The sequence below is a fragment of the Oratosquilla oratoria genome, chromosome 6 (assembly GCF_046742065.1).
Source record: "Oratosquilla oratoria isolate Oo_2021 chromosome 6, ASM4674206v1, whole genome shotgun sequence".
Classification (NCBI taxonomy): domain Eukaryota; kingdom Metazoa; phylum Arthropoda; class Malacostraca; order Stomatopoda; family Squillidae; genus Oratosquilla; species Oratosquilla oratoria.
This window is the reverse complement of record NC_134782.1, coordinates 25,027,499-25,039,998: the sequence shown is the minus strand read 5'-3', so window position 1 is coordinate 25,039,998 and position 12,500 is coordinate 25,027,499. Positions and strand designations below refer to the sequence as shown.

General features: G+C 41.4%; 1 protein-coding gene across 4 annotated transcripts in view; it reads right to left on the bottom strand.

Moving 5' to 3' along the window:
* Positions 1-12,500, bottom strand: part of LOC143026359 (uncharacterized) — a 117,868-nt gene that overhangs the window by 5,963 nt on the left and 99,405 nt on the right. For 3 of the 4 annotated variants that reach the window (XM_076186614.1, XM_076186615.1, XM_076186617.1), the window contains 5 exons: positions 8,681-8,857; positions 7,762-7,900; positions 6,580-6,750; positions 5,257-5,419; positions 1,822-3,572 (listed from right to left, as the gene is read on the bottom strand). In XM_076186614.1, the coding sequence (XP_076042729.1) occupies positions 2,741-3,572; positions 5,257-5,419; positions 6,580-6,750; positions 7,762-7,900; positions 8,681-8,857 (1,482 nt within the window). In that variant the 3' untranslated portion in view covers positions 1,822-2,740. Of the gene's footprint in view, positions 1-1,821; positions 3,573-5,256; positions 5,420-6,579; positions 6,751-7,761; positions 7,901-8,680; positions 8,858-12,500 lie in introns of those variants that run through there. The other variant, XM_076186618.1, reaches the window with a different exon arrangement.

Sequence of the window (12,500 nt, the reverse complement as noted above, 5' to 3'; positions counted from 1 at the left end):
ATTATTAGTCAAGAGCCATCTCCATCTGCCAATCAAGCTAGACTGACACTGGTAATAGTTCCGCTGATAGACCAATTACCCTGCCGTTTGATTTGTGATTTTGGGCCAATGTCGACCGGAGACCTCCCGTCGCGGCAGGAATTGAACTTTTGTGTGTGTTGCCTAGATAGGGTGAGCGACGATCGTATGTTTTCGGGAAACTATCCCATACGAGCGTTTTCTCTCCCTCCCAGCTGGCCTCCAGGGACACTTTAGGACAGTGTTAGTATTAGAGAAACGAGTTCAGGAATATTTGGATTAAAAGATGGCCCAAGTGTGTTACTTAAGCCTGGAAATGTCAGGCAAGCCATAAAATTGCGTTCACTTGCAGGGGGGAGCATCGGGTGTGTGTGAGCGTAGCATTTAGAAAAGGAACAACAACAGCTGTTATTGGTGAAACGAGCTTGTTATGTGTACCGGCACCTGCTCCTGACTGCCGCTGACCAATCCACTGATGACACAGATGCAGAGGGAAGATAGAGGAAGGTAAGAGGAAGTGAGAGAGCAAGTGGGAGGAGAGAGAAAGGGAGAGAGTGTGGGGTTGGGAGACATGGAGAGAGAGGGAGAGAGAGAGAGAGAGAGAGAGAGAGAGAGAGAGAGAGAGAGAGAGAGAGAGAGAGAGAGAGAGAGAGAGAGAGAGAGAGAGAGAGAGAGAGAGAGAGAGAGAGAGTGAGAGAGTGAGAGAGAGAGAGAGAGAGAGAGAGAGAGAGAGAGAGAGAGAGAGAGAGAGAGAGAGAGAGAGAGAGAGAGAGAGAGAGAGAGAGAGAGACGAAAAATTAGAGATAAAGAGAGGCAAAAAAAAAGTTTAGCGATACAGAAAAGGAAATTGAGAAATGATTTCGGAATAGGTGAGCCAATATGACAAGGAATATGGGAGTAGATAGGGAGAATGAAGTCTGCAAAGATACCTATAATTGAAAGGTGACTTGCATGATTAGAACACTACATAAAGAGCATAACGCGCACAAGCTATATTTCTGCATTTCCAGCAAATCTCGGTGTTGACATTATACCGAAGCCCTCTTACACTTTGTTGCTCTTTTTCGGTGATGATCCCGGTAATGTTGTCTCTGACAATCATTGTGTTGGTCCTGTTGGCATAAGCTGTGTTCCTGTTGTCGACAGCCACGTCGTCGTCGACTCCATGGTAACGAGTCGTTTCTGTGTTTCACGAGTCGTGACGATGAGTGGAACTCTGCCCACGGTTTGACGTCAGAGGCGCTGCTAGGACCGATCGGAGAGTATTTGTTTTCGCCTTTTTCCATTCGTTCCGGGCATCAGAAATATATCATTTTGATACCGGAGTGAACGGGGAGAGGTTTTTCACTCTACATTTTATGTTACGTTTTCGAAAAACAAAATTCTGTGATAAGTGGATAGGATGATTTCTTTTTTCTTTTTCTTTTCTTTATTTTGGGAAGGGGTATGTTGTCGTGAATCGAATAACTGCATGGGCATTTCTCCTAGTCTACTTTCTGTGTCTCCATTTTTCTATGAGTCTCAGTCACTCTCGACCAGGAATATCTCCAGGCCCATTTTACAATAATATCAATTAACATCATCCCCTATTTGTACTTGTATATACATTAGCACAGCGTAATGTAATAGCACATTGGTAAAATGAAACTTGTTAACCCACTGTCGGAGAAAAGAAATCAGAAATACTAATTATCTGTATATTTCGACCACTGACTGTGGTCCTCTTCAGCAGAATGATGAAGAGGACCACAGTCAGTGGTCGAAATATACAGATAATTAGTATTTCTGATTTCTTTTCTCCGACAGTGGGTTAACAAGTTTCATTGTACATACAGGTATGATATACTTATCACGACTCATCACCTTAGCACAAGTGTCTCACTTTATACTGAGTTTAGGATGCGAAAGACATTGTAGCCCAAGCCTATGATTGTCCTAGATTCTAACAAGGATAAAAAGCTGTGGGTAGTTTTAAAATCTAAAAAGGACTGCCGAGGACATCTTCAGGGAGTCCATTCCAATGAGGCCATGATTGAAATCCAAAAAATACGACACGACAAAGAAAGTTTGATGTTCTCATTGTAGGGAATATATGATTACTCACATAATTGCATAAAAACAGAATTAAATCATCTTATAGCGTTCCCTGATGTTTATCATATCTAAGTAACTGACTTAGTTGTTTCACAAACACAAACGAACAGTGCGAAAAATTATTACTCGCTTTCAATACAAAAAAACGCGCAAGATAAAGAAACTATTCACAGCAAATTATCATCCAGTAAGTATACACTACGCAGAAGAAGGCACCTGTCTTGATGCAAGAACGCCTGGCGAGTCTTTAGCACTACAAGGAACTGCTAATGACTTTCATACTGAACTTTGGCCTATAGGCGTTAATGACCCTTCCTACTTCGGAGGTTATGGGTCTAGTTAGCGATTACTGAAAGGTTGTACAACAACTAAACCATCGCAAGAATTTAGCCACGGCAGTGCATTTGTGCATGGTTCCACTTAGCTCTTCATATGACTTTAAGACCAGGAGTCGAGTGTGAGCCAGAGTAGGCCCACGGATCAATCAAGTGTAAGATGTTAAAGCCATAAATTCACGTACTCGAAGACGCAAGACTGTAAGACAGAAGATGAGCTCTCTTTTTTCTGTACTTCTTGCTGTGGTTGCATTTCAAAATCTTCGGAGAGACTTCCGGGTCCTCTCGATCTCTCAGACCTCTCCCGTCCTCCTCACATCCTTTTCCTCTTTGCCAGATTCCTTCCGCAGCATCCTAGATCCTGGGGGACTCTTCTGGATTGGCTTGTTTATCTCTGCCTTAGAGTTATCGGACTCAGGCGAGGGAGCTTCAGTTGCAATGATGAATCTCTTGCGAGTGGGCTTATTCTTCAGGACCTCCTTCTTCGGGGGAGGAGGCGCCGGCTGCTGTTCTTCAGCAGGTTGCGGCTTGCCCAGAAGTCCTCTCTTGACTTTAAACTTCCCTTGAGGCTTCTCCTCAGTGGCATTTTTCTTGCCATATTTGAGCAAAGCCCTCCTTTCCGCGTCTTTGTTCTCGATGTTTTTGGCCATCGTTTCTATCCAGCTGTTTAAGGAGACACGACTGTTCCCTCTTCGTGGCGACTTCTCGATGGTGTTCCCTATCACGCTGTCCACCTTTTTCACGTACTCGGCCTCCTGCTCTTCCATTTCTTTCGTGGGGTTGCTGTCCTGTATCTGCCTATTAACCTCACACTCCGCATCTTTCCACTTGAGATACGGCACCCTCACCCCTTGCTTCTTCCTTACCTTCTCCATTCCTCCTTTTATATCGAACTGCATCACCTTCCTCTGCAAGTCAACGTTGACCTCGCCGCTGCAGAGGGCCAAGAGTGACGAGAGCTCGTTCTCTACGAGGTGATGCTCTGCTCCCATGCCGATCTGTAAGATGTTTTCGATCTCTTGAAGGTGCCAAAGCGCCGCTCGAAGAAGGTGAAGGTAGATCTCCATTCTTGCCAGGTTCATGATGAAGAGGCCGTAGACTGGATGTTGGGGTCCATAGTAGTACCTGCGATTGAATACGCATTAATATCAACAGTGGTTGTGTCCAACATCTCTTGTATATCACACACACACACACATACACACACACACACACACACACACACACACACACACACACACACACACACACATACACATACACACATACACACACACACACACACACACACACACACAAGCACTTATTAGTGTGGTGTCTGCGGGGTACCGTATCCATGAAACTGATAAAGGATAGATGTTTGAAGGCCATTAAGAATTCAATTTTCCCCATTGAAACATTGACTTAAGAAATATCCAGAAATATCTTTTTACAGTCATAAAGCAAAAGAGAATCTATGGTTAGATTTGAGCAATGGAAGTGTAGAGTCAGGATCCAAAAATTATCTTATCCTGTACGCTAATAATGATAACTATTGTAGTTTCATTGACTGGAAACACGCAGCTCTATAGCAGCCTTCCCATAAATCTCTCTGGAAAAAAAAAATCAACTTTTATCTTTGATGTATTAGTGTGATTCACCATGGTCTTAGACCACGTGTTAGACTCGTGATCAACAACAATTACCCTTCGGAATGAGAGCTCAGAGCTCATATATGACCGATCTATGGATAATGCTATGACCTTACACACACACACTAAGCTCCCCACCCATAAGAGTTGGAGTGCCGGCTCGCAGTGCAGCAGTGCTGAAATCATTTCAGTCCTGGGCGGGAATTAAACTCGGACCACTCTATTAGCGGTTGCGAACGGTACCACTGTACGGTCGAGACTGTTTATGTGTCACTGACTTATAGTAATAGATAGGAAGAGCCACTGGTTGTCTGTTCGCTTGATGTAGAAAAGTGAAGGAAATGAAGTCAAAGTTGACAGAAATAGGTCTTGGGCTGAGTCCAAAGTCTTACTGTCAGTCTCTCAGAACTGAGCCTCTAGAGCAGCGTTTCTCAACCAGGGTTCCCCGGAACCCTAAGGTTCCGCAAAAGGTCCCTAAGGGTTCCGCGAGAACAAGTGAGATAAGCTAATACACTTTTGACTTTTTATTTAATTTCATATACGTAATATAATTAAACACGCACGACATATTCTTGGTTATTGTGATAATGTAATATAGACATCATCATATCTAACCTATTACTACGATGAAAATAAAATGAGAAAGACATGGTATATGCGGTTGTTGTTTTTTTCTGCGCAGGGGTTCCTTGAGACATACAATTCATTTCAAAGGTTACGCAAGGTTGAGAAACGCTGGTCCAAATTCTTACTGTCAGCCCCTAAGAACTGAACCTCTAGAAGGTGAGGGTCTGACCGGCTTTGAAGACGTGTAGCAGGACCGGACCAATAACTGTAGCTACCGGTCACCGTTCCCTCATTTATACTAAAACTAATTAAACACACACACACACACACACACACACACACACACACACACACACACACACACACACACACACGCACACACACATATACATACACATACGAGTGGAAGGGCGGTGAGCTAAACACAGAGAACAGTTGGAGTTTTATTCACTGACGTTTCGTCCTTACCAGGACATTACCATGTACTTTGAGAATGTCCTGGTAAGGACGAAACGTCAGTGAATATAACTCCAACTGTTTTCTGTGTTTAGCTCACCGCCCTTCCATTCATTTGTCTTCCTTACTTCAACATACACATAGACACGATTTACCTCATGCCTTTGATGATCATCTTCCCGTATGTCCAAGCCCTTGTCCAGAGCCCGTTGGACATCCCCGATGTAAAGACTCCGTCCAAAGCTTTTATGCGCCAAAGATTAAGCGGATGCAGAAGAGTTCCTTGTTCCTGCATGATTTCCACCGAGCGGACGGGACCTTAGAACAGCTAAGGAAACTTCAGAAGGCCAAAAAAAAATTCTTTACCTTAAAGTTTAAAGAGAATAGAAGAGAGGACGAGGGTAGAGATCTATCGAAAGAGGAGATGTAAGGGTACAAAAACCTAGATAATAAACGTTGATTATTTTTTTTTTTCTCGGAAATGTTTTTAGAAGGAAAGAATTTCACCTCTATGATGATGAATGATTAGCTGGAACTGTGACATACTCGTAAATTGAAAAGTATTTTGATAAATAGTAACGGAGTACTTAGAATAATGCCAAAGAGATTATATTCTTTGCAATTCTTGGGATGAAAATTTGAAATCTATTCGGAATTGATGCTAAGAAGTACTAAATAGCCCAGCTGGAATGACAGATGATTGATCTTTTCTCTGCTGAAACAAGACCCAAGAGATTATATTAAAATGGTAAACTTTATTAGGATAATATTCTTATTGTAGTAACATGTGCAGATTGGTAAAGTGCTATGTAACCGACAGAATACATTTGACAAAACAAAACCACATTCTTACCCTTCACTGTCAAAGGTTCTCTGGCTTTTGTATTTTCAGAATTGTATCTGTGAAAGCTTTGTTTCAGTGTTCGTATTTTTATTCACCTAATTCAGTATATATCAAATATGTAAAGTACTCCTATCAGGGGCCAGCCTCACTCAAAGATTGGTTTGACAGTCTAGGACCTAGACATTCTATAACTTCAGATAGAACTTCTGGTTCATCACCTAGAGTCTAGTTGATGGACCAGAAGTTATAGAATGTTAATTAACTCTAAACTTAACATTATTTCATAAGGGTGAAGTTATGTAGTGTTTGTACCACTGTTGTTTTCTGAGGTCCAAATACGTGTTTATGGATAATGGTTATCTATGATATTTATCTAAATTTCAATATTACGTACTGAACTTGTGCCTTTCTTATTCCAAGGAGCACCAAAGTGGCTTCTATAATAACTAGAAAACAGTCTACAATTATTTTACTTGTCTGAAGGCCACTTAATCTTCCTGCAAAAAATTCTTTACATGCAATAAAGTGATCCAAAATTACATCAAAACATACCAATGAGATAGAATACTAATAGAACGTTCATTTATTGTATTCATTCTTCTTATGAAGAATGCAATTTTGAATGAAAGGATACATATTGCATCCTCACGCATCTCCTTGAAGGCATCACGGGTATTGTTATTCGCCTCGTTGACCCGACGGGCAAGGTCAGGCTCGAAGTCAGCGAAGCCACATCGAGGACAGGGACCGACCGGCGAATCTTCGTCGTCAGGAATCGGTACTGGCTCCGGACACGACGGGTTCCCTGTGGACACGAGAAACTGTCTTAACCTAAGCGCAAGCTGAGACGCAGGTGACACAGTTGACACAGGTGACACAGGTGACACAGGTGACACAGGTGACACAGGTGACACAGGTGACACAGGTGACACAGGTGACACAGGTGCCACAGGTGACACAGGTGACACAGGTGCCACAGGTGCCACAGGTGACACAGGTGGCACAGGTGACACAGGTGACACAGCACAGAGCAAAGGCAGACTTCCTGTTGCTGGATGGAAGTATAGTTTGAATATCCATCTTACTTGAAATGTTGAGGTAGTACATCTAGAAGCATTTCAACTGAGCGAAAAGTTGAATTCAGCAACAGGAAATCTGCCTTTGCTGTGCTGCGTCGCCTGTGTCGCTTAGGCTTAGAAATAACAAAATAATTACATTCCTTGGGTCAAAACGTCCATAAAGGATGTAACTCCATAGACTTTTAGGCTAAACACAGTTTCTGAACCGGACGTGAATAACTTTCCCAATATAGTTTGGAGGAGGGATGCAGACAGTTGAGGTAAGGTTTTGATCCAACTCTGTCTAGCCAGAAATATTTTGTTTCACTCAACCTTTGCTACTGCGAGTGTACTTAAGTTGTTCCTCTTTTATATACCTGTCCTGTTTGACTGAAGATGTAATATACAAAGATCTTACCATCTTGAATTAACTTTCTTCTTGTTTTCCATAGGGACCTTTTACATCCTTAGTTGGCTTGTATACATATATCGTAGACCTCAGTGAATATTTATATATAATCTATGACTGTCACCAGATTTTTTTTTTTTTTTTTTTTTTTTTTTTTTAAGCAAAACTTCCATGGGCCGTTGGTCAAAGCCACCCCATATATCTTTGTAGATGACGACGTTCGTCTCCATGCATTGTTCTGCCCATCATCGAACGTTTCCATTCATCTGAAAGAAGTCCCCCCATCACCACCACCACTACCACCACCAACACCACGAACAAGAAGAGCGCCGAAGACGCCGGCACCTACCGCAGTTGGTCGACGACTCGACTTTCTTCTTGCTCTCGTCGCGGCACAGGACGCAGTCACACCAGAAGTAGTAGTTCATATACAAAGTACTTCTTCGGTGATCGACGCAATTCAGTGTGTCAATATAGGATATGCGAACCTGAAGAGATGAATGAGAGTTGAAGACGGGAGGTTTTATTACAATCAATTAAATCTATGTGCTGTACACACACACACACACACACACACACACACACACACACACACACACACACACACATATATATATATATATGTGTGTGTGTGTGTGTGTGTGTGTGTGTGTGTGTGTGTGTGTGTGTGTGTGTGTGTGTGTGTGTGTGTGTGTGTGTGTGTGTGTGTGTGTGTGTGTGTGTGTGTGTGTGTGTGTGTGTGTATGTGTGTGTGCGTGCGTGTGTACACGCGTACTGTGTGTATTACTGTTAAATCCAATTTTCATAATTCCTTGAAAATAAAAACATATGGACCATGTCTCTTGAAATTATGAATCTTTAACCCCTTTAGCATGGTGACGTCATTATTTGAATTATTCTCTCTATCGCCAGGCAGTTTTATTCAACAGAAGAGACTGATTTTGCAACAGTGAGGTTAACTGTTCTCCCAATACATCCCTTCGGCATAGTGACACCCATTACTGGTTCTATTCCAGCTGGTGTTAGGTGATTTTATTTAACAAGTGTTACATGATCATCGCATCATTGAAGGGCTAATCTAGAAATTTCATATCCTACTGTGACGTCCTCTCTCCTAAAGAGAATTCGATCGTCTTAGTATAGAATATTTAATGGGCGTTATTACAAGTGATGGTCGAGATGAGCTCAAACATCTTCGCTGTGGGGTCTTATCTATCAAATGAATAGAATATCCGTGGTCAAGTTGAACAAAGCATAGAAAGTCTCACCTGTGAGAGATCGAGCTCGGGCCAATCCACGAGCGACCTGATCACGACTTCGTTGCCTCGGAATGTGACGAAGGCGTTGGGTAGACAGGAGTGATCGAAGATGGACGCCGCTAAATATACCCCCTGGCCGATGGGATTAAGCCGTTCATCCAAGATAGAGAAGCTGTTGATGATCACCTGTGCGATGGAGAAAGAAAGACACGAGTACATAACCACCTGCGGTCGAAGAGGAGGAAAAAGTCGAGGGTGAGTGGTGACCCGAGCGGTGCCAGAAGTGAGAAGACTTCGCCCACTCCTCTTTGCCGTCGCCGCCGTCGTCGGGTCTTCAGCGTCTAAGTCAGCGTTTCTCAACCTTAGGGTTCCCCGGAACCCTAAGGTTCCGCAAAAGTTCCCTAAGGGTTCCGCGAGAACAAGTGAGATAAGCTAATACACTTTTGATTCTTTATTTAATTTCATATACGTAATATAATTAAACACGCACGACATATTCTTGGTTATTGTAATATAGACATCATCCTATCTAGCCTATTATTACGATGATAATAAAATGAAAAAGACATGGTATATGTGTCCTTTTTTTTCTTTTTTTTTTGTGCAGGGGCTCCTTGAGACATGCAATTCATTTTAAAGGTTACCCAAGGGTAAAAAGGTTGAGAAACGCTGGTCTAAGTTCTCAAGAACGCTTATTCACGTGTTCTCCTGTTACTTCTTTCACGTGGGCTGTCGCACAAAAACACAATGAAAATATTCAATCCTGTAAGAGAGTATGCATTTCTTCATTAACAAGAAATTATGGGTACTACTTCGTCTTGTTACCGTACATGTGCACAGAGAGAGGTTCTCATTTATTTGGACGCTCACGTGTATGATTGTACACACGTACACATGCACATACACACACACACACACAAACACACGCGCATACACATACACATACACACATTTATATATATATATAAATTCTGGGACATTGTGACAAGTTGATGAAGGTGGAAAAAGAAGTCACGGATCTAGTTCCGAGTTTTTTAGTTTATTCCTGACCGGTTTCGCCCTATGCTTCTTCTGAAGAAGCATACAGCGAAACCGGTCAGGAATAAACTCAAAAACTCGGAACTAGACCCGTGACTTCTTTTTTCACCTTCATAGATATAAATATATGAAGATATATAATATTATTCATTATGTATTGTACTTTATGGTTATGATTTCATATCAATATCTTTCATTTGTTATGCATTATTTCTTATGGAAATAAACTCATCTGCTGGGGTTCGAACTCCCGCCAGAGCGGATTGCTTCATATAAGGCGAGAATCGTACCGCCTGTGCCACCGATTCTCGCCTTATATGAAGCAATCCGCTCTGGCGGGAGTTCGAATCCCAGCAGATGAGTTTATTTCCAATTGTCAAAATGACACAAACATTTTTTCTTATCTATACATTTAACTCTATTCTACGAAAATTATTTTTTCCATTGTAAGTCATCATCTTGTTTCTTCAGTATGCAACAACTCTTTACAACGGTCAGTTATTGTAATCTTTATGAAGTACATCTGAAGAAAATAGCGAAGACTAGTAATTCTTGTCTTATTTAGCAGATGCTGTAGACTCCACGGTTGCGTAATTAATATACCCAGGTATATGTATTGATTCATTTATTCACTTATCTACATACTTGTGTGTATGTCAATATGTTTTTGTCTATCTATCTACTATATTTATGGTTGCATATTTCTTTATCCAATCATTCCTTATCTATTAAATTTTTTAGTAAGGGATAATGATTCTTCCAGAAGCTATAGGACTGTTTATTTAAACAAAAGTTCAGGTTTTAGACGAAGCCTCTGGGACTTCCACGAATGGCTCGAGGCAAGGTGGACCTCACGGGGGGTTGGGTGTAAGGGATTGCAAGCTTACTTGTGTCTCACAAGCCACAACCAAAAGAAAAATATGATTAGTAATCTCATAGGACTGTTAGATATATAGTAGTCCCCTCACCATTTAAGCCTTTGATGTGCGGAGATTGAGGTAAGGAAGGCCAAAGTGAATCGGGTAGTTTTAATTCTCTCAAGGTTTGGTTATGCCTTTCTCAGAGCGGGGAAGGCTCAGATAAGGTGTTAGAGGATCAAAAAATCTGAATTAATTCTGACATCGTATACCAATCACCAGAACTCCCAAGTGTCATATATTGATATCTACTTAGTTTAGAACTCATAGACGCAACTTCCTTCCTACCTACTTGAGTAATTTCCCATGTTCCTATCTACCCATTTTAATGTTCATGCATCTATTGATTCGTCTGAATACCTACCAATCTGATTACCTTTCTCTGTACCAATTTAATATTCACTTTCTTTTTTAACCTGCTTTTATGCCTCTGTCTGTTTCGGCCTCTGTTATCAGTAACTATTTTGAATGGAGATTGGTCATCAATGATAGGATAAAGCAGCGTGACTCAGGTAGGGTTAGGATGGAAAAGGGACTTATAGATTAGACGTTTACACTGAGGCAAATGGAATAAAAAGCGGAAAAGAAAGAAAGGAATTGTATGTGACCTTCAGACTTAGAGTAGCCTTATAAAGGAGTAGGTATATAAAGGGTTCTTCAGAATGTTTGGAACCGATATAGGAGTCTCTCAGATGTTTCTGATTAACTCTATACCATTTTCTTGTTTTGTAGAGTGTCTTTACACAGAAAACCTCTCACCAGGTTATCCAGGAAAGAAAAGTTGATGAGAGCTGTGGCAATGGAGGGGACAACCGTTCATTGATTACCCACGGTTGTTGGTATGTTGGTTATTGTTTATAACTTCAATAGACAGTGCCTAGTTGGACCCTTAGGTAGCGTGAGTTTTTGAAAGGAAGAGGATGTGTGGAAAATTTTTTTGTAATAAGGCAGATATACGAGATTTTTTGGTAAAAGGTCAGCTTGTCTTTCGGGCTTTTATGAATTGGCAAAGGATATACAGTAAGGTTGACATTAGGGCAATGAGATTTTCTGCAGATATATAAGATAATTGGAAACTATTGAGAGCAGTATTTTCTTTTTTTATGTGAGTAATAGATACTGTGTTAGGATAAAGAAGAGAGAGAGAGAGAGAGAGAGAGAGAGAGAGAGAGAGAGAGAGAGAGAGAGAGAGAGAGAGAGAGAGAGAGAGAGAGAGAGAGAGAGAGAGAAAGAGAAAGAGAGAGCAGTTTGAGGTGAAGGTGGTACTGCGATAGGGTTGTGCGATGTCACTATGGTTGTTCAATGTATTGTTTATGGAGGGTGATGGACGGGAATTTGGAGATGGTAGATGAGGGTAGAAGAAAGTAGAAAGTGAAGTTTGCATATGACAGTGTATATGTGACTGGCTCAAAGGAAGGTCTGAGGTAAGAACATACGAACATAAGAATGAAGGAGACTGCAAGAGACCATAAGGCCTACACTAGGCAGTTCCATGTCCATTACCAACTGTCATCCCCATCGTTGACCACTCTATAGGTAAACTAGTGCTTGCTTATTTCCTTCTTAAATCTAAATTTGTCCAATCTAAATCCATTACTGAGAGTCCTGGTCTGTTGTCTTAGTATGATGACCTTGTTTTCGTAAACCTTGTTAAAGCCTTTGATCCACTTGGACACCTCTATTAGATCACTTCGAACTCTGTTAATGGCAGAGTATTAAAAAGTGAGGGAAGAAAGCTAAAAGCAAATGTGGGCAAGTTAAGATGATAAAATGTACAAGGGGAAGATGGCAGTGAGTTGAACACAAATCTAAAAGGAGAAAGTCTGAACGAAGAGTCGCATTTAGCAGACAATAAAGGTGTGTGTGTGTGTGAA